The sequence below is a fragment of the Cricetulus griseus genome, chromosome 2, assembly GCF_003668045.3.
Source record: "Cricetulus griseus strain 17A/GY chromosome 2, alternate assembly CriGri-PICRH-1.0, whole genome shotgun sequence".
In the NCBI taxonomy this organism is placed as follows: Eukaryota; Metazoa; Chordata; class Mammalia; order Rodentia; family Cricetidae; genus Cricetulus; species Cricetulus griseus.
The window spans coordinates 201,851,750-201,879,177 of record NC_048595.1 but is presented as its reverse complement, the minus strand read 5'-3'; the positions used below and the strand labels follow the sequence as shown (position 1 = coordinate 201,879,177).

Genomic DNA, 27,428 nt, shown 5'->3' with positions numbered 1-27,428 from the left:
TTTTGCTCTCACCAGCAAGCCCATTCCTTCACTGGCATTAGAACTTTCTTCTTTGAAATTCTGGCAGATACTGAAGACCAGCTGAGACATCCATCTACCTGAACAACTACTGGATTCTTGGACTTTTCTTTGGTAGACAGTCATTGTTGGACTAGCTGGGCCACAACCTGCAAGGCATTTTAATATGTCCTGTCTAGATAGACAGACAGAAAGACAGATAGATATTCATTGTATAAGCACTCTTCCTATAGAGATCCTGATTAATACACCCTGTGTGGTGGTTTGAATGACAATGGCGCCCATAGGCACATATGTTTGGATGCTTAGTGGCCCGGGAATGGAACTGTTTGGGAAGGATTAGGGTGTGTGGCTTGTTGGATAATGTGAGTCATTGGGGGTGTGCTTTAAGGTTTCTCAAACCTTACCCGGTTTCTCTCTCTTTCCTCTCTCTCCTCTCTCTGGTGGTTTGAATATGAATGGCTTCCCCTAGGCTCATATATTTGAATGTTCAGCCACCAGGCTAAAAAGGTGTGGCTTTGGGTATCAGTTAGGGGCCCTGGGCAGTCTATGGGGCCTCTGGCAGTGGAACCAGTATCTATCAATAGTTCATGAATGGGCTTTAGGAGCCCATTCCCTATGGAGGGATACTCTCTCAACCTAGATACACAGGGGAGGGCCTCGGTCCTGCCCCAAATGATGTGACAGACATTGATGATCCCCCATGGGAGGCCTCACCATCCCTGGGAAGTGGATGGGGGGGATTTGTGGGGAGAATGGGAGGATGGGAGGGAGAGGGAACAGATTGGTATGTAAAATAAGACAGTTTTTAATTTAAATAAAAATTAATTTTAAAAAGGTGTGGCTTTGTTGGGAGAGGTGTGTCAGTGGGGCAGGCTTTGAGTCTTTACAAGCCCGCAGGATGTAAAGCTCTCAGCACTACTCTAGTGTCATGTCTGTCTGCTTCCCGCCATGATGATGATGATGATGATGGATTACAACTGTCTTAGTTGGGGTTACTATTGCTGTGACAGAACACCATGACCAAAGGAAAGTTGGGGAGAAAAGGGTTTATATGGCTTACACTGTTCATTGCTGTTCATCACTGAAGGAAGTCAGAACAGGAACTCAAACAGGGCAGGATCCCAGAGGCAGGAGCTGATGCAGAGTCCATGGATGGGAGCTGCTTACTGGCTTGCTTACCATGGCTTGCTCAGCCCACGTTCTTACAGAACCCAGGACCAGTAGCCCAGAGATGGCACCACCCACCATAGTCTGGGCCCTTCTGCATTGATCACTGACTGAGAAAATGCCTTACACCTGGATCTCATGGAGGCATTTCCTCAACTGAGACTCCTTCCTCTCTGCTGACTCCAGTTTGTGTCAAGTTGACACACAAAACCAGCCAGGACACAGACTAACCCTCTGAAACCATAAGCAAGCCCCAATGAAATGATTTCTTTTATAAGAGTTTCCTTGGGGGGAAAAGGATGGGCATGGTGACGCATACCTTTAATTACAGCACTTAGGAGGCAGAGGCAGAGGCAGAGGCAGGTGGATCTCTGTAAATCGAGTTTCTGTCCTGCCTGGTCCTACCACCCTTCGGCCTCAAACAAACACACTGAGGCTACATTAATTAGAACTGGTCAATGGCTCAAGCTTCTTACTAGCTAGCTCTCTCTTAATTATTAACCCATTTTTATTAAACTATGTATTGCCACGAAGCTGTGGATTAACTGTAATCTGACATGTTACTCCTTCGGGAGTGTGGTGTCCCCCTCCCAGCTTCTCTCTGCCTTCCTCTCCCCAAAATTTTCCTTGTCTGGTAGCCCCACCTATACTTCCTGCCTGGCTACTGGCCAATCAGTGTTTTATTCATCAATCAATAAGAGAAACATATATACAGAAGAACATCTCCCTTTAGATCTCCGTGAGTTCGAAGCCAGCCTGGTCTACAGAGAAAGTTCCAGGACACCCGAGACTATACAGAGAAACCCTGTCTCGAAAAAAACAAAAACAGTCACCTCACCTAGAGCCCACCCTCAGGAAGGCTAAGGCCACGCTAAAGAGATGGAAGAGTAATTACCCCCTTCATGAAACCAACTTCCTCAGGGCAACCACCCTCAGAGCCTCTGTCATAGAACCTGCCTGCTTTGCTGAGGCCTAAATCAGGAAATTATAACCCCTCCCCATTTTATAGTCCAGCCGAAAGCCTTATAGTGCTTTCCCTGACACTCTGTGAAGGGTTAATTACTTACAGGCCTTAGGTGTACTGAAGCTCTGAGCAGGAGAGTTGACCTGATTGATCACACACGTGGAAGTGTCTGATAAGGAGATGACACATCAAACCCTCTGGCATCTGCCACCTCCAGACTGCAGGGGAGCTGCCCTACAGATGGACTCTGCCTCCCCCAAAGTGACCCCTTCACAATCCTATTAAAGCCCAAGATCCCACACACTAGATGCTCAGATGCCAGACTGCATTTCAGTTGTTCTGATTAGCAGCACCTGGACTTCTGGAGCAGTCTGCTCCCCTGTGCAGCCCTGCTCCCCTTCGTAAATGCTGGCAAACCTCCATTGGCAATACCTGCTTTCTTGGGCCCTGACTTCAAAGGTCTGGCTCTTTCTTCCTCTTCTCCTCCTCCCTCCTGCAGCATCTGCTGAGATTTGTCACTCATCTGCCTTATTTTTCTCTTCAACTCTAATAAAAGTGTCCGCCCTGAAGTGTCCTTCTGAGTACACTTTTAAAATTGTATTTATTAAGATAGAGACTCATCATTTAACAATAGCTGGCCTTGAATTCACAGAGATCCACCTGCTTCTGCCTTTTGAGCACTAAGACTAAAGGCATGTATTACCACAGCTGACTATGAGTCCATTTTTTTTAAATTTTTTTTTGTGGGGTTGGAGACAGGGTTTTTCTGGATTGCTTTGAAACTAGCTGTTGTATACCAGGCTGGTCTTAAACTCTGCCTCCCAAGTGCTGGGACTAAAGGTGTGTGCCACCACTGCCCAGCATAGTGATACATTTTTATAAAGGTATTTCTTGACTCCCAATAGACTTAACTTTTGGCAACCCGCACAGAAAAGTTAATAATACCCCTCAGAGATTGAAAGACCCCCAACTCAAGCCTAGCCTGATATCCACCAGCATGTATTTGAAAATCACTCTGGCCACAGGACAAAGGACACATGACATGGTCGGTCATGATGACCAGTCCCTGGAAATTGTTTTTTGTTGTTGTTGTTGTTTGTTTGTTTGTTTTTCGAGACAGGGTTTCTCTGTGTAGCTTTGAAGCCTATCCTGGCGCTCGCTCTGGAGACCAGGCTGGCCTCAAACTCACAGAGATCCGCCTGCCTCTGCCTCATTAGTGCTGGAATTAAAGGCGTGCGCCACCAACGCCCGGCTGGAAATTGTTATTATTACTAGTTTCTATTATCACCCAACAACTGTCTGGTTTCTAAAAATTGTTATGGGTTACCCTGCTCCAGAGCACCCAAGTTTTGAAAATAAGTATAAGTCACTCTGTTCCCAGAAAAACCACTAGCTGTCCCATGGCCTTGCATGTGTAAAAACCAAAATAACATTCCAAACCCCTCATGGGCAAAATTGTAAGTTCAGTTCCCTACCAGTCAGAGAATGACTCACGTATGTTATAGCCAATCAATATGTTGTCACACTCCTGCCTAGTGACCAAAAGGACATAAAAGCTGCCTGCTTTGGAAACTCGGGGTCTGGAACAACCCCAACACGTTGGAATAAAATACTTTTGCTTTTGCATCGAACTTCTGTCCTGTGAGTGACTCTGAGGGTGCGTCTCCCGGAGTTGGACTTCACTTTTGGGTCCAAAAAGATCATTTAAGACTGTGTAGTTAACCTGCTATCCTACTGTGTGCTTTCTCAGCCTGCTTAAGTTTAACCACCCTTAGGGAACACTGGAACCAACCTTACTTGCCTTGGATTTCCCATGCAATCAGCTTTTACAATCCAAACCAATGCATAGCTTTAATCTTAAATTATGTACCCTTCAATGCCCTATCTAGAATAACATATATGTGTGTATGTGTTTGTGGTGGTAATTATTTACTGGAAACAGCCAGCAGGTTACAAGAAACCTCTAAACTAACAGCCCCCAAACACCTTGCTGTAAGGATTCAGGCATTATGCTGGCCTGCCCCTGTCTCCTGGCAGAATGCATTCAGGCAGTCCCTGGTCAGCCCAGGGTTCCATGGTCATGGCTTCTACATCACACAGGTGCAAAAGATTCTTTAAGAAACAAAACAAAACAAAACAAAACAAAACACCTGCCCACTTCCGCCCCCCCCCATTCCTCTGAAGGGGCAAATATGGTTCTTCTTACCTCCCTCATCTCCCTCTCCCCATCTCTCTCCCTCTCTTTCTCTTCTCTCCCCCTTCTCCCTTCTCTTTCTAATAAAACTTCTCACTTAAGCTCTTTCTACCTGTTTGTCCCTTGTCGCCCTTGGAATCCACCAAGGCTCCCCACTGGCTTTATTCCTAACACTTGCAAACAATACACTATAGAGGGGGTGTTGGTGGCACAAGCCTTTAATCCCAGCACTTGGGAGGCAGAGGCAGGTGTATCTTTGTGAGTTCAAGGCCAGCCTGGTCTACAGAACGAGTTCCAGGACAGGCTCCCAAGCAATACAGAAAAACCCTGTCTCGAAAAACCAAAAATAAAATAAATACACTATAGACTGATAACATCTATTGTTGGCTTTTAGTTACTAGTCTGGGTCAGCTGGAAGTAGTAAAGTGACTTTCCTTCGTAAAACTTAAAGATTTCTGTAAGGAATCCCTCATTCTTGGCCCAGGTTAGTGACTCACTCCTTTAATTCCAGCACTTGGGAAGTAGAGGCAGGTGGATCTTGGTGAGGTATAGTACAACCAGAGCTGCATAGAGAGACCTTATCTCAAAACAAACACAGAGTCAAGCCCTGTTAGGGACAGGCACAGTTTAAGAATAAACACACACAACAGACAGATTACAGACAGACCAGAAACCAGACAATGCACAGTTGGAAGGTAAAGGAAGAGAAATAGAACATTTGGGCTCAATCTTGGTCAAATTAATCTAAGAGGAAGCTGCTGTGTTTTCACTGCTTAATGAGTTAATCCACATAGTGTGGCACTAGGGATCCATAGAGCAGTACCCAGGGTAATGATAAATAAAGAAGAAAGGCGGAGTGGGTACCTTTCGTCAGGCCCTACCAAGGTATGCCACCAAGAAAACATTCCACTAGCCACTCAAAACAGTTAGTGCAAGAGGTTTATTGGTGAGGGGGAGTATGAAAAGCCGCATTAGAGTTCTGACAGGAAAGAGGCAAGCAGGCAGGCAAACAGGCAGACAACAGAAAAGAGGGGCAAGAAACAAGAAAGGCAAGAGAAGCAAGAGAGGAGCCAGAGGAAATAGAGGAAAGAACAGGGCTGGAGAGATGGCTAAGCAGTTAAGAGTGCTGGCTGTGCTTCCAAAGAACCCTGTTCAATTCCCAACAGCAACACGGCAGATCACAATTGTGTGTAAACTCCATTCCAGGGGATCGATCCAACACTCACACAGACATACGTGCAGGCAATATACCAGTGTACATAAAATAAAATTGTTAAAAAAAATGAGGAAAGAGCAGGCGAGAGAGGAAAGGAGGCATAGAGAGACGGGGCAAGCTGTGCTCTGTCAGGCACTTTTTTTTTTTTTTTAAAGATTTATTTATTTGTTAAGTATACAACATTCTGCTTCCATGTATATCTGCACACCAGAAGAGGGCACCAGATCTCATAAGGGATGGTTGTGAGCCACCATGTGGTTGCTGGGAATTGAACTCAGGACCTCTGGAAGAGCAGCCGGTGATCTTGACCTCTGAGCCACCTCTCCAGCCCCCACTTTTTTTTTTAAGTTTTTATTTATTTATTATGTATACAGTTATCTGCATGCATGCTTGCACACCAGAAGAGGGCTCCAGATCTCATAAGGGATGGTTGTGAGCCACCATGTGGTTGCTGGGAATTGAACTCAGGACCTCTGGAAGAGCAGACAGTGCTCCTAACCTCTGAGTCAGCTCTCTTAACCACTGAGCCATCTCTCCAGCCCCCTGTCAGGCACTTTTAAGGGGTACACATGATCCATAGCTGACAGTGGAAAGGCACCTGTCAACAGGTGATGACATAATTGCTTTGGTGGCAGAGGCAGCCTGCTGCTGCAACAAAAACTAACACCCAGGGCCTAAATGTTCAGGCATGCTTGAGACACTCCAATTCCTCCAGCAGCCAACAATGGTCCTACCTTCAGAGTCTGAAGCCCTTCCCAGCCCAGGCTTTACTCAATCTGTTGTTGCTTGTCAGGTTCCAGAGAAACCCTGACAGGGATCACTCAGTACCTGTGTCTCTTCCCCACCCCCTACCCTAAACCTCTCCAGCCCAGGGGCTGGGCTTTGCTTCCCTTCCCCTAGATTCTTGGTCCTATATAAATCTGCCATTTTGGCCATGTGTTGTTCTCTTGGTCCTTGGTTCCTCTTGGTCTTCTGCCCTTGGTTCCTGGTCTTGCCCCTCTCTCAGGAACTTTCACTCCCCAAGCCTCTTCTCATAGTCCAGTTCAGTCTGGACTCTTCCAGATGTCTCTGGCTGTTCTCTCCCTCATCTATAATAAAACCCTTCTGGACCATACCTTGGGGGCAGTCATGTCCTCATTCCAGACAAGCCTCTGCTTTCTAAATGGGTACAGATAGCAAGAAGTCCATGCCTAGGTGGTCACACAAGGTGGCTATTTGGACGGTCCCTTCTGCTGGATCTAAAGATCTGGAATATTTGGCTCTGAACTGGATCCATGCGACTGGATCCCTTCCCAGCGTGCTCACATTTCCAGTCGTGTAGAGTAATACGCATTTGGCCTTCTGTGGGAAGGATTTCAACAGAGACACCAGTACGATGTCTCCCACTGTCCCATCCCCAAGCCCCTTTACAGAGGATTCAAGGTCACTCACTGAGCTTTATTTGAAAGTAGAAGGCCTTATTTGTCTCCAGCCCCAGTGCCCCAGGAAGAAGTGGATGAAGTAGATTGACACCAAGAGCCAGCTTCCCTGCCCCCTCTCCACCACCACTGAAAGAATAGGAGGGTCAAGCTCGAAGGTTTGGGACAGTCATGGCAGCACTTTCAAGGCTGAGGCAGGAGGACAAGTTCAAGGCCAGCCTGTGCTGCATGATGAGATCCTGTCTCCAAACGACCCTTAATTATAAAAGAGAGAGAGAGAGAAAGAGAGAAGATCCACAGGTGTCCTGGCTGGCACTAAAGCTCTTCTCTTGGGTTCTCAGGTGAGCAGGACCCTTGAGTGCCCCCACACAGCAGTGCCTCCAGAGTCTCATGGCCTTGGCGGTAGGCTTCATAGATCTGGTCTTCTCCAAACTCTCCCAGATACTGGAAACATGTCATGGAGAGCCTAAGGGAGCAATAGGCACATTGTACTGTAACGTACCCACAGAGAGTTGGGGGGCAAACCAGGACTCAGCGACTCCTTCCCCACCTTGTCATTACCTATTGGGCCAGGGACCCCCAGTAATCATCACGCTGATGGGTGGCTCTGTCCCCTTGCTAAGTCCTGGGCCCATGAGACGTTTCATCTGGTTCACTTCTTGAACTCCATAGCTGATGGCAGTGGGAAGCAAGGGTTATAGGATCAATAGGGGCTGGCCAGGAAGGGACTTGCTTCTAGTCTAAGTACACTGGACATTTGCCGAGCTCAGACAGGGTTAAATCCAAGGCCGAAGATCTCACAGTGACCTTTCTGTGGCCATTTGTTCTCCTGCTTGCTCCCAAGCGTAGCTCTAGCCCAGATTTCAGCCCAGCCAACCTCCTCCCTCAGGCCGGAGCCTTTGTGAAACAGGCATGTGATGTCACTGCAAGGATGGAGGTCTGTACCCACCAGCCCTTCCCCTTAAGAAGGTGGCAGGGCCTTGGCAACTCACGACTGCCACTTCTGAGAGCAGGTCTGGTCCAGGACATCTGTGTATATCGACTCACTCAGCTCTTGCAAGTCACTGGAGTCTGGAGACTTGGCCTCTGCTCTTGCCAGATGTTGCCCCATCTAGAATGAGGAGGTGCTGAGAGCCAGGACTGCTGTCAATTGTAAGGAGGGAAGGACAGACACTCAAGTCTCTGGGGACATTGAGGTGGCAAAGGCGCTGTTGAGCCGGAAGCACCTGTGAGGCAGGCTGCAGGGGCCCCCCTCTCTAAGCCCCAAAGATGGGCTGGGCCAGTTCAGGCAGGACCTACTTTCCTGGGGGAAGGGGAGGAAATGCTGTGTGAAAGACCCCAGCCCCTCTTTCAGGGCACACTTACTACTTCTAAACAATGAGAACAAGGAAAGCCAATAATAATCATAATAATAATAAACAAAATAACCAGAGACCAGTCTTTAATTCACATGTATTCACCTACATACAGAATCATGGTCACACAGGCAGGCTTGAGAGGGGCAGGTATGGTGGCTTCACATAGCCACACATATACCCAATATATGTGAAGTAAAGGCATCCCCAGGGCCTGGGGATGGTGTTGAGAAGCAAAAGGGTACAGAGGAGGAATCTAAGAGGCTGAATGATTCCCTGAATGACAAGACAAGATGTGGACACCTTAGAGTGCCTCTTCTTAGGTGACCAGGCAAATGGGTAAACTGAGGCATAGCAATTCAAATGAAGGGGGCTGGAAAATTGACAGGGGGAGAGTACTGCTTGGGGGTGAGGGCTTGGGATTAAAGGCCAATGGTGGCAGAGTGGTCTAAGGACTGCTGAGGGACAGGCAGAACTTACTTGGTAGGCCACGGCCCGGCAGGCATCACAGCGCAGGTGAGCAGGCATATAAGATGCGTACTTCTCTTCATCATCCAACACTGGAGCGGTAGCTGAGAGTGAAGCCCTGTCCCCAAGGCTTCCCAGGACAGCCTTGCACCCAAACACTAGCAGCAATGACAGGGGCAGCCTCATGGCCTCTCAAGTTACTTCATGGAGCATGCACTGTGGTTGGGGCGCAGATGGCATCCGAATTATCTGTGGCTTAGACCAATAGGGAACTGACACCTCACTGGCCCCTTCCCTTCCCCCATGGCCCTGGAGATGCCACGTACGCAGTTTCCATAGTGGAACCTTGGTTCCAACCGACTCAGCCCCATTTCACAGACAGGGGATGAAGGTGCAAAGAGAGAGGCTGAGGCTGGATAAAGACACATGGGGGCTGATGGATCTCACATACTGTGGCCTGATCAAGTGGGAGGGACTGTTGAACATCCTGTGGGCTGAGGTGGTTGGTTGCAGTCATCTTTATTCTACTGCAGAGGATGTGAAAGCTCAGAGAGAAAAGACAAATCCACCTGCTAGAGGAGCCATGTTGACAGTAATCCCCAATGTCTGCTGGTCACTCAGTTACCGAGAGGAATGTGCCATGGTTTTGGTTGCCAACCTAAGGCTCTCACTGTAGTGAGGCAAATTTACTGAGTCTCGGTGAGCACAGTATATAAGAGCACACATGGTCTCTTTCTCCAGTCCCAGGGTCCCCTTCAACCAGGCCAGAGCCGGGCATGGAAGGGTTTCATGGGGCTTGGTTAAGAGGCAGCAAGCTAGCTTGGTGTGGTTGTGCACACCTTTAGTCTCAGCTAGTCCCAGCACTCGGGAGGCAGAGGCAGGTGAATCTCTGTGAGTTCAAGGCCAATCTGGTCTACAGAGTGAGTTCCAGGACAGCCAGGCTGTTGAACAGAGAAACCCTGTCTCAAAAAAAAAAAAAAAAAAAAAAAAAAAGAGGCAGCAAGCTGAAATAGCTCAGTGGTTAAGAACAAATGCTTCTTTTGCTGAGAACCTGGATTCAGTTGCCATCACTCACATCTGTAACTTCAGTGTCAGGGGATTCAATGCCCTCTTTCGGCCTTCACAGCCTCAGGCATGCACGTGGTACACACACATACTTACAGGCAAACACTCATAAAATAAAAATAAATATTTGAAAAGTTATTTATTTGTATGGCTTTTTTGAAACAGCTCTGGCTCTGTAGATCAAGCTGGTCTTGAACTCAAAGAGATCCACCTGCCTCTGCCTCCCATGTGTTGGAATTTAAGGCGGGTACCACCATTCCAGGAAAACGTGTGTTTTTGTTTTTTAAAGGGTGGCAGCAGGAAATAAGGATCACACACTAGTTATTTCAGTCACCATGACTCTCCATGGTCAGCCATTAATTGCACACCAGGACAAGACGATGCACTCTGGGGCAGCCTGGTCCCTCTATGACATTGGGATCAGTGGTTGTGGTAGAGATATTCAGGTTATTCTGACTCAGTATTTTGGCTGATTTCCAGTCTAGGGCAAGGCTCTTGGTAGAGGGTCCGAGGGATCTTGGCTGCATAGCCTTGGAGCCAGACCCTGCTTCTAGTGGGAACGTGCTTCCCCAAACAGCCCTCCAGTAAGGTCCAGTCATTTTAGGTGCAAATCTACACAGAGATACCTCACCTCACAGAGATGGTACTCAACCTCAGTTTACCCCAGACTCAGAGCAGGTGGAGCATGAGTTTAGGGTCTTTCTTATGCTGCGGGCAGCCTGAAATACCGGCCCCTGTGTGGGCACTGTTGCCTCTGCGTGAAGAATGGAACCAGCTAAAGTGTCAGGCCCATTGGCCTATGCCATATAGGAGCATCCTTCCTCTTGCCAGTTTTTTCTTTTTTGTTTTGTTTTGTTTGTTTTTTCCATCTTTTGAGGCTGTCCTGGAACTTACTTTGTAGACCAGGCTGGCCGCCTCAAAGTCCCACAGAGATCTGTCTTTCTGCCTCTGTTTCCTGAGGTGTGCACCACCACACCTGGCTTTCTTTTGCCAGCTCAAACCCACCTTCCAGTCACGGAGAGCACACCCCTTTGATAACAATAACACCCCAGCCTTTCTCCCTCTTGTCATCCTGGAGATTCAACTCACTTGCCTTCTACCTGGGTGGGGATAGCTTCAAGATGAGCTAGCTCAGCTCACTCCAAGGGTCTACAAAAGACAGACACTGGGGCTTGAGGAGGAGCTGGGCTCCATGCTGTGGACTGTTAGCTGTCATTTTATAAAGCCCCTCCATTTTGGTTAAACAACAACAATTCCCCAAACTGATTTGTTTTTCTAGATTCTTGAGCTCCCTGCCCTGTCAATCTTCAAGAATGGCCAGGCAAGAGAAGTGTTTACTGATCACTTGATAGTCTTTAATTTACCACTTGTCCACTTGTCCCTAGTCAGCCCTAGCAACCAACAGAAAGCCCAAAGAATAATTTCACTCCCCTTCCTCGTTTCCTAGACCCTTCTGCAGACCTTTCTGCCAAAGAGTGTCTTGTCCCTTTGGCTGTCTGTACAGGGACCACAGCAATCCTGGGCCATCTCACTCAACCCTCCACATCTCCTTACAACACACCCATGGTCCACCTCCACTTACTGTCCTCATAGCCGCCATTCTGAGCCCCAAGCTGGCTTGGGGCCACACTGCCTTCTCCCATAACCTCCCAGGACAAGGCTCAAATCCATCCCCTCCATCTCTGCAGCGCCCACTGTCCTACTCTGCTCGAATGGGCCCGGTGTTAGGGAGATGAATACAGCTCACCCCCACCACAGGCAGCCCTGGCCCTGCTACTCCCACACCCGCTATTCTGGGGAACCCGACATCTCTTAGTGGTCTCACTTTGACATATTGGCTTACCTGCATACACACATACACAAATACATCACACCCTGGGAAAGTTTGGGGAGGGATAGTGCAGGCAGCCAGGCGCTATCAGCCCAGCACTATCAGCCCGGGTAGCAGATACATACTCTTAAGGTCACTTCTGGTTTGGTGACTGGCTGGAACTAGCCAGAGTTGATGGGAGGAAAAATTAAGAGACTGGGAACCAAGCCTTCTAGGGAACACAACTCCACGGGATCGGGGACTGAGGCTTCACAAAGGAAACACCGAACCCTTGCTGGACTGGATGGGACCGGAACTGGAGGGCGGGGCACAGAAGAGCATCGGTGGAGCCGGACTGGGGGTCCCGCTCAAGGGCATGTAGTACATCCCTTCCAGTGGCCCAGCCTCAGGGGCCCAGGGTAGCTGGAGACTGCCAAGGGGTGGCAGGTTAGGGGACGGCGGCGACAGTGATGAGCCAGGGATAGGCCCATAGGCTGGCGGGTAGAGGCCGGGCCCTAGGGCCAGCGGGGTATAGGCCTGTCGCGGTGGCCGGGAGAGAGAGGGCGAGGGCGGCAGCAGCACTTCCACGTACTGCCCGCTTTCGGGATCGAAGAGTAGCCGCAGCCTCGGCTGCCGCGGAGCCTCCACAAAGTAATAGCGACCGCTCTCCGGGTCTACGAGAACCTTCCCCGGCGGCGAGGCTTCCGGAAGCCTCCGCATCCTCTGGGAGGAGGCAGAAGGGAGCCGCTCGGTGGGGGGCGCAGAGGCAGCTCGAGGGAGGGGTGCGGCGGTCCCGGCCGCCGTCACCTGAGGCTCCCGCGGGAGGGGCGCCTGGACCACAGTTGCAGGAGCCACAAGGGGTGTCTCCAATTCGGGTGCTGCCCCAAGGCTCGAGATGGGGCATGCCTGCGGGGAGCCAGGGCGAGGAGGTTGGGTCCCTGCTGATCCTGAAGGGAACCGCTGGGTTGAGGTGCGAGCGCCTCCTAAGGGGCTGGTCCGACCCTCGAGGTCCGGGACCCGGCGCGAGGCCTCGGCATCCGGGTTTTGTCGCGCAGGACTGCTTCCTTGGACACCCGCGGTTTTCTCGCGTTGCCGGCTCAAGGCTAGAGCGCCAGGCAAGCGGATCTCACTGCGCGCGAAAGGCTTCGCGGTGCTGTTCTCTGCTCTCCGCTTCGGGACCCCGCTGGAGTGGGAGACCTCCTTAGGGGTTGCATGGAGTGTGGGCTCTGGAGGCTCGTAGGGATGAGGTACCACGGGCAGAAAGTCCTTGAGAAAAATGGAAGTGTAGTGAGCCGGGGCGGGCGACTCCAGCGCCGGGAGCTCGTGTGCGTTGGATGCATCTCCAGCCTCCCCGCAGCAGGTGTCAGCAAGAGGCGCGGGAAGCCCGCAGCCTGGGGTTCCCGCAGGAAAGCTCGGCGCGTAGGTGGTCTTCACCATCTTGCGCACGTCTCGCGGCCGTGGAATGGTCACGCGCGGACGTCCAGAAGCCGCTTCTCCTGAGGCCGAGGCTTCTGGGCACACATCGTCCTCCAGGACGCTTGTGAGATGACTTCCGGGCGGTTGAGGTGTGTCTGCAACTGGAGACGGCTGCCTGCCTCTGTAGGCAACATCCACATTTTCCATTGTGAGCAGACCCTGCGCCTCCGGGAGTTCTGGAGTCCCGGGTGCTGGTGGTGTAGGCGCCTCCAGCTCCTGAGTTAGGCCATTCATAGCCTCCTGACCCAATACCGTCGACGAGCCCTGCACAAGGGGACCCGGTGCCTCTCGGGGCGATGGGCTGTTCGTTCCAATGGGATGATCAGATGACTCCCGTGGGAGCAGGGCGATCAGGGCCGGGTCCCTACTCAGCCCTGTTGCATCTCCGCCTATAGAATGCGGAACCTTCCACCGAGAAGGAGATTCGGGACATGGGTTCCCCACTCCAGCGACACCCCGAGTCCATTGGGAAAGAGGTGGAGGGGAAGGGCTCCTTCTGCTCAGGACTTCCTCGACGGCCGCACTCCGATTTTCCCACTCAGATGATGCTTCAGGGCAGGACGAGCCACTCACTTTCCAAACAGTCCTGGGAGGTCGTGAAAGGTTCTGGGGGGACGGGCAGCGAGCCTGCCGCGGAGGAGATGGGCTCCTCGGCCTCACAACCCTACTGGGAGCCACCCGGGAGCTTCTGGAGTGGGAAGGAGGACTCCGTGCCCTCGGGACGGTTCGGTCGGGAGTCTCACAAAGGAACTGGGTCTTGGATTCCTGTTGGTGAGCCTGCTGGATTTTCTCCTCTGATTGCAGAAAGATGCTGGAACTAACGGGGCCCAGCGGCTCGGTCCCGGGCGCGGGCTTGTCCCGCCGAATCGCTCGCTCTCGGAGGCTGGGCCAGGGCCGCGGGGCTCTGGCGGGGACAGAACTATCGTGTGGGCGGGGTGGCCGAGACTTGGCCTCTTCCGGGACCACACGAGTGCCGCGTGCCGTCTCCGGAGGGCTCGCCCTGGGTTCTGGTTTCCCCGTGGGCCTAAAAGTGGCATTGCCGGGGGCCGGGGCCGCGGAGCCCAGTTTCTTGGCCAGCGCCGTCTGCACGATGCCCGCGGCGGCCTGCAAGCGGCTCAGGGACTCGTCCAGGGAGCCGGTGCGCAGGAGCAGCCGGGGACGCGGCGCGCGACCGTCCTGCGAGGGACTCCGAGGCCGGGGACGCAGCTCGATCTGACGCTTCGGTACCGTGCGGGGTCTAACGGGCGCGGTGCGCTCCTCCAGAGCCACCTCCACACACTCGTACTGGCCTGAGACGGCAGGGCTCCGCCCGCGGGCTGGCAGCTCCAGGTAGGTGGCCCAGCGAGAGCCCCGGTTGGGGGCTTGCGGCTGCGGCGACACGGAGACGGGCGACGCCGCTGACCGGGGCGGCAGGGGACTGCTGAAGGCAGGCGCCAGGAGCTGTTGCTCCTCCAGACCCTCCGCGACGGAGCGGCTCAACAGGGGCCCCGCGCCGAAGATGACTTCCATCTCCCCCGACGGCAGCATGCGCAGCTGGGGCCGGGGCGGCTGCGGGCCGGAGCCCGGGGCTCGCGGGAAACCCGAGCCGGAGCAGCGCTGCTGGCGGCTATTCTGGGCGCTGACGGACAGGACAGGCTGCGTGCCCGCCCCCCGCCCGGGGGCCACCCAGAGCCAAGTCCCCTGGCCTTCTGTGTCCGGCCCGACGTCCGGGGGCTCCGGAGAGCCCGGAGCTGTGTGGTACGAGCCGGACGAGCCGGACGAATCCTGACGCCGCGCAGGGGCAGGCAGCCGCCTGGAGAGCCCACGAAGGGCTGGCGGGGCGAGCGCGGTCAGCATGGTGGGCAGGACACCTCGCACTACCTCCCGAACAGTGCCTCCGCTAGCGCTAGCGGCGCCTGCACTGTCCCCGCCCCGCCTGGATGCCGTGGGGTCAAAGCGTCTTAAAGCGCCAGTGTCCACTGTCCAGGCAGCAGAGAGACCTAAGCCCTGGGCCCGGGTGAAGCCCCTTTGCCGAACTTTCTCCAGCACTGGTGGAACGCGCGGGGTTGGGGATCCAGACTTTGATTGGACAGGCAGGTGAAAGGAGCAAGCAGCTAGCCCCAACTCCACCCATCACAGGTGGGAAAACTGGCCTTGCAAGGGGCTTACCTGAGAAGTTCAGGGTGTGGGATTTTGAAGTTCCACATCCTCAGCCCCAACACAGGTTTCCGCAAGGAAACTCCTCCATGGCTACCTTAACTACAATCCATATGCTTCCTTGATTTCCCTCACACCCATGCCAAGCCACCTTCCATAGGGTAAGGAAAAACAGAATGCTTCTCCTAACCTAGGAAGGTGCAGGCTAGACTCATCGCTTATCATCGCTTAGTGAGATCCACAGGGAAGAGATGGAGTGAAGGCTATCCCTAGCTAGCTTTCCCAAACTGCTTAGCACCCAGAACAAACCTGGGAGACAAACCATTGTAGGGTTCCCTCTAAGGCCCCAGGCTCACAAGGCCCTTCCTTATTCCAGTGCTCTACAACATTCCTTTCTTCCCTGGTAGGGAAGCAGCCACCAGCTGTCATGACAATAGGATATCACTTGCCCTTAACTTCAGGCCTGAAGGTCCTGCTATGACTCAGGCCCCAGCTGGTCCTCAGGCAAGCTGGCCCCTCCTTTGCACTCACCCTTACACTGACCCAACACAGGCTAGACTTAACCAATCTTTTTTTTTTTTTTTTTTTTTTTTTTTGGGTTTTTCGAGACAGGGTTTCTCTGTGGCTTTCAAGGCTGTCCTGGAACTTGCTCTTATAGACCAGGCTGGTCTCGAACTCTCAGAGATTCGCCTGCCTCTGCCTCCCGAGTGCTGGGATTAAAGGCCTGCGCCACCAACGCCCAGCTACGACTTAACCAATCTTATCTTGAGCTCTTGCAGCCCCCATGATCACTTAGGGGCACACAAAGTGAAGACTTCTGAAAGGATTTAGCCTTTTATCCTATGAAGACCTGCCTGAGCAACCTGAGCAAGCCATGGCCCTTTCCCTGTTTTGTCCCTTCCTTCCTCCTTGTGAAGGTTTTTGTTCTGAAGTGTAAGAAGGTGAAGGAGTGATTTGTATGGCTAGTACATGCCCGTGTTCTTTTATTTGGCTTTGGGGGTTTGTTTCTTTTTTTTTTTCAAACAGGGTTTCTCAGTGTAGCCTTGGCCAGGACAGGAACTTGCTCTGTAGATCACACTGGCCTCGAACTCACAGAGATCTTCCTGACTCTGCCTCCCAGATGCTGGGAATTAAAGGCATGTGCCACCACTGCCTGGCTTATACATGTGTTCTTATTACTTGGGTGACTTCTGGTTCTCAGATTCACTGTGGTCCTGGAATCCAGTCTTTAATGTGTCTGGTCAGGCTACCCTAACACATACTCCATTCTTCCCTAACATTATAGCCAACCCCAGAGAATCACATTTATTGGAGTTCAGGTAGAGTGTGACTGGGCTAACCTATGCTACGGATGGAGAAAATGACTAATCACCAAAAGCAAGTAGCAGTTCCTGCTAGACCACAAAGACTCAGTTCCTATCAGCTCTACCCTATCCCAAAGAAATGCAGCAGCAGGGGCTGGTCTTAAGCAGTGTTTCCTCCTAAGCTCAGAAGAGTGTGTACAGTGGTGGCAGTCCCCAGGTCTCCAGACTTGTCCCCATGCAGCCTTCATTTGCTCTGAGAGGCAGACAGGCAGAGCAGCCTCCCTTGGAGGGGTGAAGGGACCCACAGGGATGGATGAGAAGAGCTGGTCTCCCCAGAACAGAGAAGGTAGAAGTTGGGCATTTTAGCCAGAGAACAGGAAGGCAACCACCATTTTATTTTTCCCTGCGACACTGGCGGCTCCGGGGCCGACGTGTCCGCGAGGTTTTCTTATGCTTCTGTTCTAGCACCTGGGCCATGTAGCTCTCCTGCTCCTTCTGGATCCGGAAGTCAGACATGTGATTCCTGCAACGGAGCCGGCTGGTGGTAGGCTGCACAGCCCTGGGCAGGGGCCAGAAGTCAGGCTCCCCACTTCCATCAACAACCCCCAAGCCTGGCCCGGCCCCTCACCTGAAAATCTGTTTCTGCTGGCTGATAACTTGCTGCAACTCTTTAATCTCATTCTCTTTGCCATTAAGTATATCTTCTTGCTTTATAACGTGAGACTCAATTTCTGTGGGGGAGACAGGCAGGGAGGGGGTGTGGTTCCCATCTCTCAGGCCCCTCCTGAGCTGAGATTTCCCATGTGGGGCTTTTCAGAACTTTCCTCTTGCTGCTCAGGGGTTATCCTTGAACAGTTGCCAGTACCTCAGCATGAATGAGTTTGTTTTTCTATATTGGAGACTGAGACCAGGGCCTTACACATGACAGGTAAGTGCTCTACCACTGGGCTACATCCCCGATCCTTTATTTATTTATTTATTTATTGGAGACAGAGTCTTTATACATAGCCCCAGCTGTCCTAGAACTCACTATGTAGACCAGGCTGGCCTCAAACTCAAGAGAGCCATCTGCCTCTGCCCCCTGAGTGGTGGGGGGATTAAAGGCATGCTACCCTTTTTCTATTTTTTTTTATTATTATTTTTTCGAGACAGGTCTCTCCATTATGTAGCTCTGGCAGTTCTAGAACTTGCCATGTAGACCAGGCTGGCCTTAAACTCAGAGAGCCACCTGTCTCGGCCTTCCAAGTGCTAGCATGCACCACCACAGCCATCTACTTTCTACTTGGTTTTGAAGCAGAGTCTCATTAAGTTGACCAGGCTAGCCTTTAACTCTGTCTGTGATCCTGGTAGGCCTTAAGCTTTTGGTCTTTCTACTCAGCCTCCTGAGTATCTGGGATTACAGTGTTCACCACCAGGCCCTGCTGTATCAGCAAGTTTATGACATCTTGGGAGTGGGGAAACCCATCAACTGCACCACTCTATTACAAACCCCACCCAGGTGAGGATGAGGAAAAAAAAAATCCTTGGAAAGAAGCAGGCCAAAGCCCTGGCCCTTAATTGCTGCTCTTAGGTCTTTACACTTCCTTAGTTAAACCCTTGGTCTAGAAATTGCAACCCTCCCCTCCCTGTTCCCCTTTCCCACTCCTTTTCTCCTTGGGCCCATGTCTAACGTATCTCATAAGTCACTCTTTTTGTCTTTCTACAACTAGGACATAAGGTCCACAAGGACAGGGACTATTGTCTTCTTCATTGTAATCCCTAAGACCTAAAACTGTGGAATAGATGAACAAGATGTCCCCTAAGGACTTTGGGATTGGAAATATCAAGTTTGGCTACCTCGTTCAACTGGACCTATTACGGGCGACTGGATGCTCAGCCCTATGCTATAGAGGGCCTCTGGTGGGAGATGAGGTTCTTGACCCCATCAGACATGTGCTTAACTTCCCCAAAAGAAGTTAGGAGTCAGGAACTAGAGGGTGGACAGATGGCTCAGTGGTTAAAAGCATTGGCTACTCTTCTGGAGGACCCTGAATTGGTTCCCAGCACCCAAATGGTTGTTCCTAAATATGTTAACTCTAGTTCCCGGGGAACTGGCACCCTCTTCTCACCTCCACAGGCACTAGGCACACACATAAAATAAATCTAAAAACAAAATACAAAACCCAGAAACTACACTGAGGGTGTTGGCACACACTAGTGATCCCAGCACTTGGAAGGCAGAGGGGAGAGTTTGGGGAGTCCAAGGTCTCCTACCAAGTTTGAGGCCACCCTGGGCTATCTGTCTCAACAGAAAAAAACATACATAAAAATAGAGACTCAGGAGTTGAAGGCTGGCAGTGTGGGTTATTACTAGAACACTTGTCTACCATGTATGAGGCTCCCTCATTGCCAGTGGGGGGTGGGGATGGAGATAGAGACAGAGACAGAGAGGAAAATAAAAACAAATGACAGACAGAAGAGGAAACTACCAGAGAACAGGATGAAGCCACACACTTCAGTATGATGAGGCATTGTTAGCTGCTGGGTTAGCTGCTTTTTAGGGCCTGTTTCCTCATCCAAGGCATCATGGAGGGGAGGGCCAATAATGATAGTGACAGGAAAGGCTCTTTCCTAATTAAGCACACATCTGATACAAAGATCTGTGTCTTGGGTCAGAAATCCAAGGTGGCTATAAGGAGCTGAGAGCATTTATATAACTGTCCTTCATGGAACCCTGGAAAATTTTGATCACACAGGGAGGAGGGACATCCCACTGACTAAAAGACTGCCCAGGACTGGGAATACAGTTCACTAGTAGAGTGTAAGCTTATGCTTAGCATGCCAAGCCCTGGGTTCAATTCCCTGAACCATTAAAGACAGAAAAAAGAAAGGAAGAGAAATGCTAGGTGTGGTGACACAGGACAGTAATATAGCACTCGGGAGGTGAGGGCAGAAGGATGAGTTCAAAGTCATCCCATAGCAAGTTTGAGGCCAGCCTGGGATGCATGAGAACTCTTCTCAAAAAAGGGGGTGAGGGGGCTGGAGAGTGGACTTGGTGGTTAAGAGCATTGGCTGCTCTTCCAGAGGAGTTCAGTTCCATTCCTAGCACCCATAATAGTTAACAATCTTCTGTATCTCTTGTCCCAGGGCATCTGATTCCCTCTTATGGCCTCTGAGGGCACCAGGCACACACAGAGTGCACATATAAAAAATACATTCATATATATAAAATAGTAAGATGAACAAACCTAAACCTAAGAAAAAAACAAAGTCATTAAAGTTAGAGAAATATATGAAAAAAATTGGTGAGTGAAAACTGGGGAAGGGCTTAGTCTGGGAAACACTTGCCTTGCAAGCATGAAAATCTGAGTGAGGGCTCCAAAACCACGTGACAATGCTGGCTGTGGGGGCATTCGCTCATAATCCTCGTGCTGGGGAGGCAGAGGCAGGAGCATTCCTGGCCTCTTGGCAAGCCAATACTGCCAAATTGGTGAGTTTCTGCTGTGGAATAATCCTTCTGTACACAATGATGCTGTGATTGGTTTAATAAAGAAGCTGACTGTACAATAGCTGGACAGGACAAGGTTAGGTGGGAAAAGCAGACTAAGGACACTGGGAAGAAGAAGGGTGGAGTCAGAGGAGTCACCAGTGAGACATGGAAAGGAAACAGGAGGTGCAAGATGAAAGAGAGATAACACCCCGTGGCAGAGTGTAGATTAATATAAATGGGTTAATTTAAGTTGTAAGAGCTAGTTAGTAATATGCCTGAGCTATCAGCCAAGCACTTATAATTAATGCTGATTCTCCATGGCAGTTATTTGGGAACTGGCGGGTGGGAAAGAAATGTCCGTCTGCAAGCTTCCAGAGGATGAAGTTCCTGCTGTCACCTGGAGGACCTCCATTCAGTCTCCAGACGTACACAATAGATGTAGAATATGAAGGTCAAATTCTCCCTCACCTCCACACATATACTGTGGGTTCACACGCACACATACACACACAAACATACACAAACACACGAGAAACTGTAATACAAAACCACTACTTTAAAAAATGTCAGGGGGTTGAAGAATGAGCTCAGTGGTTAGGAGCACCTGTTGCTGTTTCAGAGGACCTGCTTCAAGTCCCATCACCCATACAGAAGCTCACACTCTAATTCCAGTCCCAGGGAATTGGATGCCTTCTTCTGGTATCTGTGGGCATGCAGTACAGATATATACATACATGAAGGCAAGACACTCATACACATAAAATTTAAAAATAATGTGGAGTGAGGAAGCTGCCCAACTTTGACCTCTGGACCTTGTATAAACATGTACATAGAAACAGACATATACACATACAAGGAAGGAAGGAGAAAAGAGGAAACTACAAGCTCCAGCCTTGCAGAAATGTTGGTGTGTCTAGCAGTTCAGATGAAATTTGGTTCTAGATGCACAATGTAGAAAAGAGGAAACAGACACAGGTAAAGATAGAGACTTAGGAAGGAACTCACTGCATGACAGGAGGGGGCCTCAGAGCCTGGTTCTCAAGGTCATCCAGATAATCTGGATTAACTGCATCTAAAATCCTGTTGGGAAAGAACCTGAAATCTGTGTGAATAGGTGGGTATGGTGGACCTGCTAACTCCAGTATTTAGAGGCAGAGGCAGGAGGATCTCTGTGAGTTCAAGGCCAGCCTGGTCTACAGAGTGAGTGCCAGGAGAGCCAGGGCTACACAGGGAGAACCAGTCTCAAAAAAGGAAAGGGAAAGAAAGAAAAGAAAGAAAGAAAGAAAGAAAGAAAGAAAGAAAGAAAGAGAAAGAAAGAGGGGGGAGGAAGAAAGGAAGGAAGGAAGGAAGGGAGGAAGGGAGGAAGGAAGGAAGAAAAAAGAAAGAGGGAGGGAGGGAAAGAAAAGAGCTATGTAAATATAAAAACAAAACTGAAATTAATCACAAAGGGCCAGGCAGGGATATTAAGTGAGGTTCACAGCATCACACTGGCTAGGTGAGGGCTTGTAGCCCATTGGAGAGGTGCAAGATATTCCCTGGCGAGGCAGTCAGATCCTGACCCCCATGACACACATGGAGAGCCCTAGGGCCTGGGCTGATTTTGGTAGAAAGAAATGCCATAAGGAAAGATGTCTCTGGTTATACCGGGAATAACTCCAGTTCTCTGGGTAGGGGAGATGTTAAGAGAGGTGGAAAAGACCCAGGGGTGGAGGGACACTGGGTATAAGACAGTAAACTATCTGTTAGGCTCAGGAGATAGCTACTCAAACACCCATGATGCCTGTCAGAGAGGACAGCTTGTTGGCATTTCTTAGAGAGTGCATACAAGGAGTGACAGAGGCTGAGTGTCTGAGGGCTGCCCAGAGCCCCATGGGCTCAGTCTGGTCTCTGGCCTATTCAAGATCTACTACAAAGAATGAAGAGATTTTGTGCCTGGAATTCATAGCTACTTCTTAGGCTAACTAACAAGAGTTTAACAGTCTCTGAAAATGAAAAGTGTTCCTGAAGGCTGGGATAGCTGTGCCCAGCTCAGAGCACTCTAGGGAACCAGCAAGTGGCCAAAACCACATACATAGAAGAGCTGAAATCCAGCGGCCCAGACAGTTTACCTGGTGAACAAAATACTTTCAAACTGCCTAAATCATACTAACAACTCAGAAGTTTCCATTAAAGTTGGCTTGAAATTTGTTTTTTGTTTTTGAGATAAGGTCTTACACAGCCCACGATGGCCTCAGACTCCTAATCTTCCTGCCGCCACACCTCCTGAATGCTGGGATTAGAAGCATGTGCCACAACACCTGGCTTCTAGATTCTTTTTTTAAAGATCTGGTGATTCTAGGCTCTGTCTCATGGGAGGGGCATGGCTTTCATAAGTTCCCACTCCTACTGAGTCCCTTGATCCTGAGTGTATGACCTACTCGCAGTAGGACTGAGCTTGTTCTACGGCTCCTCCTGAAGCAAGGTTATCAATAGGGTACACTATTTCTAAGACTTATCAAAAAATGGGAAAAAAAAACAATAGGTGGACTAAGAAGGTTGCATGTTTCAAGAAAAATGGGAGCGAGCCCGTTTCTTTATGGCTGTGAAGAATATCGCACACCAATTTCATCCATCATTTCCGTGGCCTGCCTGGTCCCTGAAGGCATTTTCGAAGGTGTGACCCGCCTGGACTTGCCTGTATCCTCAGCCGGGGGCAGAAGTTGGGATAGAGTCCTGTTTTTGGCACAGGCATTGGGCTGTTGGGAAAGAACCCATGTAGGTTAACTTGGGTAGCAGCACGGGCCTCCCGCCTACCATTACACTTGGTGATGAGCTGGTCCTTCTTGCTGGACTCCTGCAGGACCTTGTGCTTGACACTGGAAAGCCTGCACAGAGAAGTTAAAATGAAAGGGTAGGCAGGCAGAAGGCAGATGAGCCCCCAACCTCCATGCCCCTCCCTGTGGCCCACTCACGCTTTTTCAAAGGCCACCTTCTCCTTCTCCAGCTGCTTGGACAGTACCTCCACCTCTCCAAGGGCAAATTGCAACTTCTCCTCTTCCTTGGCCAAGAGGGCCTTGGTTTTGGCATGAGCAGCTTTCTCTTCCTGCAGGGGAGGTGGTTACCTTTTTATCCCAAGCCACCTTGAATCTCTTAGGATCCCTTAACTAACCCCCTTTCTCAGAGGTGCATTTTGAAGCCAGGGTGCAGGAAGACTTGGCCTCACTGCAAGGGCTAGAGGTCTTGAAAAGCCAGTGCTCAAGGGCTCTGCCCCACACAGGAAGCCTGGGAAATGGGAGAAAATTAGGAGTCTGCAGAGGCCATTACTCACCACCAGTTTCTTCTCTATTTCCTGGAACTCTTCTTTACTGACAAAATTTTCATCCTGGAGAACCATCTGCAACAGAACCCGGCTCAGGAAAGGACTGGGACTAGGGTGGGAGGGAGTGCCTCTAAGGACCAGGACAAATGATGTTCAGGACTTGAGGCCTCAGGACAGGAGAATTTACTTCTGCAGATTTACTGCAGCCCAGCTCTAAGTGCTGCCTGCAAGGATGGACCAGACTCATGGAGATGTCATAGGGGATAGCCCAAGGGACCCCTGGACCTAGCTTTAGTAAGTATCAGTATTTCTTTTAGAGAAAGTGACATTAATCCTGAGATCTGCCTGCTAAATATGATGAGTAGAGAAAAAGTGTTCCAGATGGTGGGAAAACACACGCCAAAGTGAGCTACCAGAGAAAGATTTGGGGACCTCCAGGGGACTGAAGGTAATTCATTGCCCATAGTAGACATTTTGTTGAAAGAGGCAGAGTGTGCCTCTCATAATGCCCCTCGAATCTAACTGCTCAGAAGGGAAGACACTGTCTAAAAATCATTAGAGTGGATGTGAAGCTAGTTTTATTTTTTGAGCTAGAGAAATCTCAACATTGTTACCAAAATAGAAAAAACAAAAACTATGCGCTCCTGCTGGCGAGCACCGAGGCAGCCTGTGACACCAATGCTTGGTACCCATTAGCTGAGGCTGGAAACAAATGGACACCGAAAACTTTGGAGACCCTTAAACCAGCACCGCGAAAGGCCAAATTTGTATTATACTGCATTTGACACCGGGGAGTGCGGCTTAAGGAATGATCTGGTTTCCGAGCCCAGGAGTCCCTGGAGAGTCAGTGAGGCTCTCCACTAAAAGTGGAGACACTAGGGTTCAATGAGTATCTATCAGTCCCTTCAGCAAGCAGGCAGAGTGAAGAACATTGCCTGATTGGGTTAGGTTCAGGAAGACACCCGATCTTCTTGGTTCCGCCCCTAGCAGGCAGGTGAGTCTCGCCTCCAGAATGACGCCCTCCTCAATGTATTCTAGCCACGCCCCTAATCCAAAGAGGGTCTGGCCCCGGCCCAGCCGGTGAGGCCTTTCCCTGAGCTCTGGCTGCATACCACATTCCTCAGCTGGTGAATCAGTTCCTCCTGGGATTCAATCACGTCCCGCAGTTGATCGAAGGCGAGACACACAGATCCGGAGCCCCCTTGCGACCACCCAAGGGGCGTCGCCATCTTTCGCCCCCGCCAGCTCGTTGGAAATGGCCTCCGGCTGCGAGGCTTACCGGTAGCTAGCCAATGAGAATAAGACGTCACAGAGCGCCCTGGCAACCGGGGGCGGGGACTTCCTTTGTTAGCCAGGCGGAGGCCCGGCTTCAAAAAAGCTTTTAGAGGCCAGGGCACGTGGCCCAGTGGGTAGAGGGCTTGCCCGGGAAAAGCTAGACCGAATTTCATTCCCAACAACGCAGCAACAAACGACTGGGTTTGGTAGCTTAAACTGGAAACCTCAGCATTCAGGAGGCTGGAAGACTGTGAGTTCAAGACCAGTCTGATCTACATAGAAAAGCCCTGCCTCAAAACAACAAAACCCACAAAAATACAGACGTTCAACTGAAAGAGTGCATGCTTTTTATTAGCTTGCATGGAAAGCCTGTAATCCCAGCACTAAGGAGATAAAAGCAAGAGAATAAGAAATTCAGAGTCATATTTTCATACATAACAAGTTCAATGCTAGCTTGGGAGAAGGCTACCTTGTCTCCAAAACCAAACCAAACCAAAACAAAAAATGAAAATCTTATTTAAAAAAAAATAAAATAAAACAAGCCAGGCATGGGCCTTTAATTCCTGCCCTCTGTGAGTTCAAGGACAGCAGAACTACATAGTGAGATTTTGTCTCAACAAACAAAAAACAAGGCAGAAAACAAGGCAGGCTATGGTGGCACATACCTTTAATTCCAGCAATTGGGAGGCAGAGGTGAGTGGGTCTCTGAGTTTGATGATAGCCTGGTCTACAGAGCAAGTTCAAGGATAGCCAGGGCTACAGAGAAACCCTACCTTGAACAACCCCCCCCCCTCAATAACCTGGAACTCATCCCCTTAGTATCATGTACTATTGTAAACACAAACTACTCCACAGTAACATCTTTAGTCCAAAGTGGCTCCAAGAGTGAGGATTGTGGACAAACGCTGAACAAAGAACAGCTGTAGGTTGTATTTTGTATATAAAATTGTTTAATGTTTATTTTGTTAAAGTACACTCATTCTAAATGCAATGGATCAGGTAACCAGATTTTTCAGCATTTTCACACGTGTCCTTCCTGACTCTGGTCACAGAACACTCCCGCCTCCAAACACTGAGTATGATGCAAATGTAGACTCAATGTATCACAGTTCTTGGTGACCACTGCATGAGGTATCAACAGTGCAGGCCCAAACATTAAGATGCATAGTAGCTGGCCTTTTCCCAAAATAAATACATTAGGATACCAATCTAATACCTTAAATGAATACCAATTAAATGCCAGCTCCTGTGAAGAGCAGTGCATGCAGAGACCATGGGTTGGTTGTGTGGCCAGTTGATGGGATCCCAAGGCGCCTCCTGGCAGCGTTAAGTTCTGAGGAGAGTGAAGATGAGAATGCAAACCGCACGTAGCTCAGCCAGCCTGCTGGGTCCTGGTTGTGGCAGGTTTGGCATGTCTTGTAATTTCTAACAGTTCCCATAAGCATGCATAGTGATACTATTTTCTTACCAGTCACTTCTCCCAAGCTGTGTGGCCTGGAGCTGGTCAGTGAGGCTTTTGTGTCCTGGCTTGAGCAGATGAAGGAGGCTGTGGGTGCCTTCAAGCTCTAGTGCTCCTTAGAAGGATTTTCTGTCTCCCTCTCACTAAAGAGAGCACCTCATTTGCATGTCAGTTACCGGTTCTGTGTGAGCCCTGTTTCTTAACCTCACTGCCATCACACTCTCCATTCTGCAGTCTCAAACTGTGAGCCACACTGACAGCAAGAAAAGCTGTATCTAAAGAGTTTACACTGCCTGGAAATATCATAGAAGACATAGGCAAGAGTACAAAGCTTATTTTACCAACACGAACACAACGTATCTAAATTATAAGCAAGGAATTGAGTTTAACACGATTCTAGATAGTGCCTAGTAGATTAAAGTATCCTTCAACCAAAGCAAATATGGTTCTCTTGAGGAAACAAGATATGAGTACTGTAGTCATTGGTAATAAATAAAAAGGCTGTAAGAACCAGCAGGCTATAAGAACAGATACTCGATATGGCATTTAATGGAGCTGAGTTAATTGACTCTGGTGTCATCACCACAGATAATTCATCACTGCTATGAAATCCACAAACTATTCAAGGGCATTTATGGGAGGGCTTTACCCTGTTACATCAATTTCATGATGGTCCACTTTCTGGGCTGAGGCTGGGTGAGGAGAACTTTGCATTTTTTTCATGTCTAGGAACTTTCCATAAGATTGTTTGGTTCATGGGTACATTTTACAATAGATGAGTTTAGCTGTTTGTTTTGAGACAGGGTTTCACTATGAACTTGCAATGTAGAGCACACTGGTCTTGAACTCACAATAATCCATCTGCCTCTGCTTCCTGAGTGCTGGGTTTAAAGGGATGTTTCACCATGCCTGGCACATTTTACAAAGTAAATTCCCTGCTGCTCATAGGTTAAAGAGGTTCTCCAAAAATTTGCAAGTCTGGGGATGTAGCTTAGTAAACCAGTATGCACAAAGCCTTGGGTTCTTTTCCCAGCACCACAAAAGCCAGGAGTGACTCTAGCATTCAGGAGGCAGAGGCAGGAGGATTTCAGGCAGACAGTGATGATACACACCTTTAATCCCAGCACTCCACACTCGGGAGGCAGAGGCAGGCGGATCTTTGAGTTCAGGACCAGCCTGGTCTACAGAGCGAATTCCAGGAGAGCCAAGGATACACAGAAAAACCCTGTCTTGAAACAAACAAACAACAACAACAACAATAAGGGGATGGGTGTGGTGGAACATGCCTTTAGTCCCAGCACACGGGAGGTGGAGGCAGGCAGATCTGAGTTTG

At 49.9% G+C, this 27,428-nt stretch overlaps 3 protein-coding genes across 4 annotated transcripts; all 3 read right to left on the bottom strand.

Moving 5' to 3' along the window:
- Positions 1-6,978: 6,978 nt before the first annotated feature.
- Positions 6,979-9,712, bottom strand: Mzb1 (marginal zone B and B1 cell specific protein). Its single transcript, XM_027400759.2, has 4 exons — positions 8,816-9,712; positions 7,973-8,091; positions 7,542-7,652; positions 6,979-7,446 (listed from the first exon to the last, which is right to left on the bottom strand). The coding sequence occupies exons 1-4, from the start codon at positions 8,987-8,989 to the stop codon at positions 7,296-7,298; spliced, it is 555 nt and encodes a 184-aa protein (XP_027256560.1). The 5' UTR covers positions 8,990-9,712; the 3' UTR covers positions 6,979-7,295.
- Positions 9,713-9,803: 91 nt separating this feature from the next.
- On the bottom strand, positions 9,804-15,898 carry LOC113834032 (proline-rich basic protein 1-like). Its single transcript, XM_027400760.2, has one exon. It carries the CDS (start codon positions 14,988-14,990, stop codon positions 11,949-11,951), a length of 3,042 nt encoding a protein of 1,013 aa, XP_027256561.1. The 5' UTR covers positions 14,991-15,898; the 3' UTR covers positions 9,804-11,948.
- Positions 15,899-16,240: 342 nt separating this feature from the next.
- On the bottom strand, positions 16,241-24,670 carry Spata24 (spermatogenesis associated 24). Of its 2 annotated transcripts, none has more exons than XM_027400762.2 (6): positions 24,474-24,670; positions 23,371-23,436; positions 23,015-23,145; positions 22,857-22,927; positions 17,223-17,325; positions 16,241-17,143 (listed from the first exon to the last, which is right to left on the bottom strand). In XM_027400762.2, the coding sequence occupies exons 1-6, from the start codon at positions 24,588-24,590 to the stop codon at positions 17,056-17,058; spliced, it is 576 nt and encodes a 191-aa protein (XP_027256563.1). In that variant the 5' UTR covers positions 24,591-24,670; the 3' UTR covers positions 16,241-17,055. The 2 variants fall into 2 exon arrangements, with proteins under 2 accessions (XP_027256563.1, XP_027256562.1); XM_027400761.2 differs by having other exon boundaries at positions 16,241-17,117; positions 24,474-24,669.
- Positions 24,671-27,428: the final 2,758 nt, after the last annotated feature.

Coding starts and splice junctions, on each gene's coding strand:
- LOC113834032 (XM_027400760.2), bottom strand. CDS start 14,990: ATGCTGACCGCGCTCGCCCCGCCAGCCCTTCGTGGGCTCTCCAGGCGG.
- Spata24 (XM_027400761.2), bottom strand. CDS start 24,590: ATGGCGACGCCCCTTGGGTGGTCGCAAGGGGGCTCCGGATCTGTGTGT. Junction 23,437..24,473: donor TTCACCAGCTGAGGAATGTG/GTATGCAGCCAG, acceptor GTTCTGTTGCAG/ATGGTTCTCCAGGATGAAAA. Junction 17,118..17,222: donor CAGCAGAAACAGATTTTCAG/GTGAGGGGCCGG, acceptor GCTCCGTTGCAG/GAATCACATGTCTGACTTCC.
- Mzb1 (XM_027400759.2), bottom strand. CDS start 8,989: ATGAGGCTGCCCCTGTCATTGCTGCTAGTGTTTGGGTGCAAGGCTGTC. Junction 8,092..8,815: donor GCCGGGCCGTGGCCTACCAA/GTAAGTTCTGCC, acceptor TCCTCATTCTAG/ATGGGGCAACATCTGGCAAG. Junction 7,653..7,972: donor TGCTCTCAGAAGTGGCAGTC/GTGAGTTGCCAA, acceptor CACTGCCATCAG/CTATGGAGTTCAAGAAGTGA.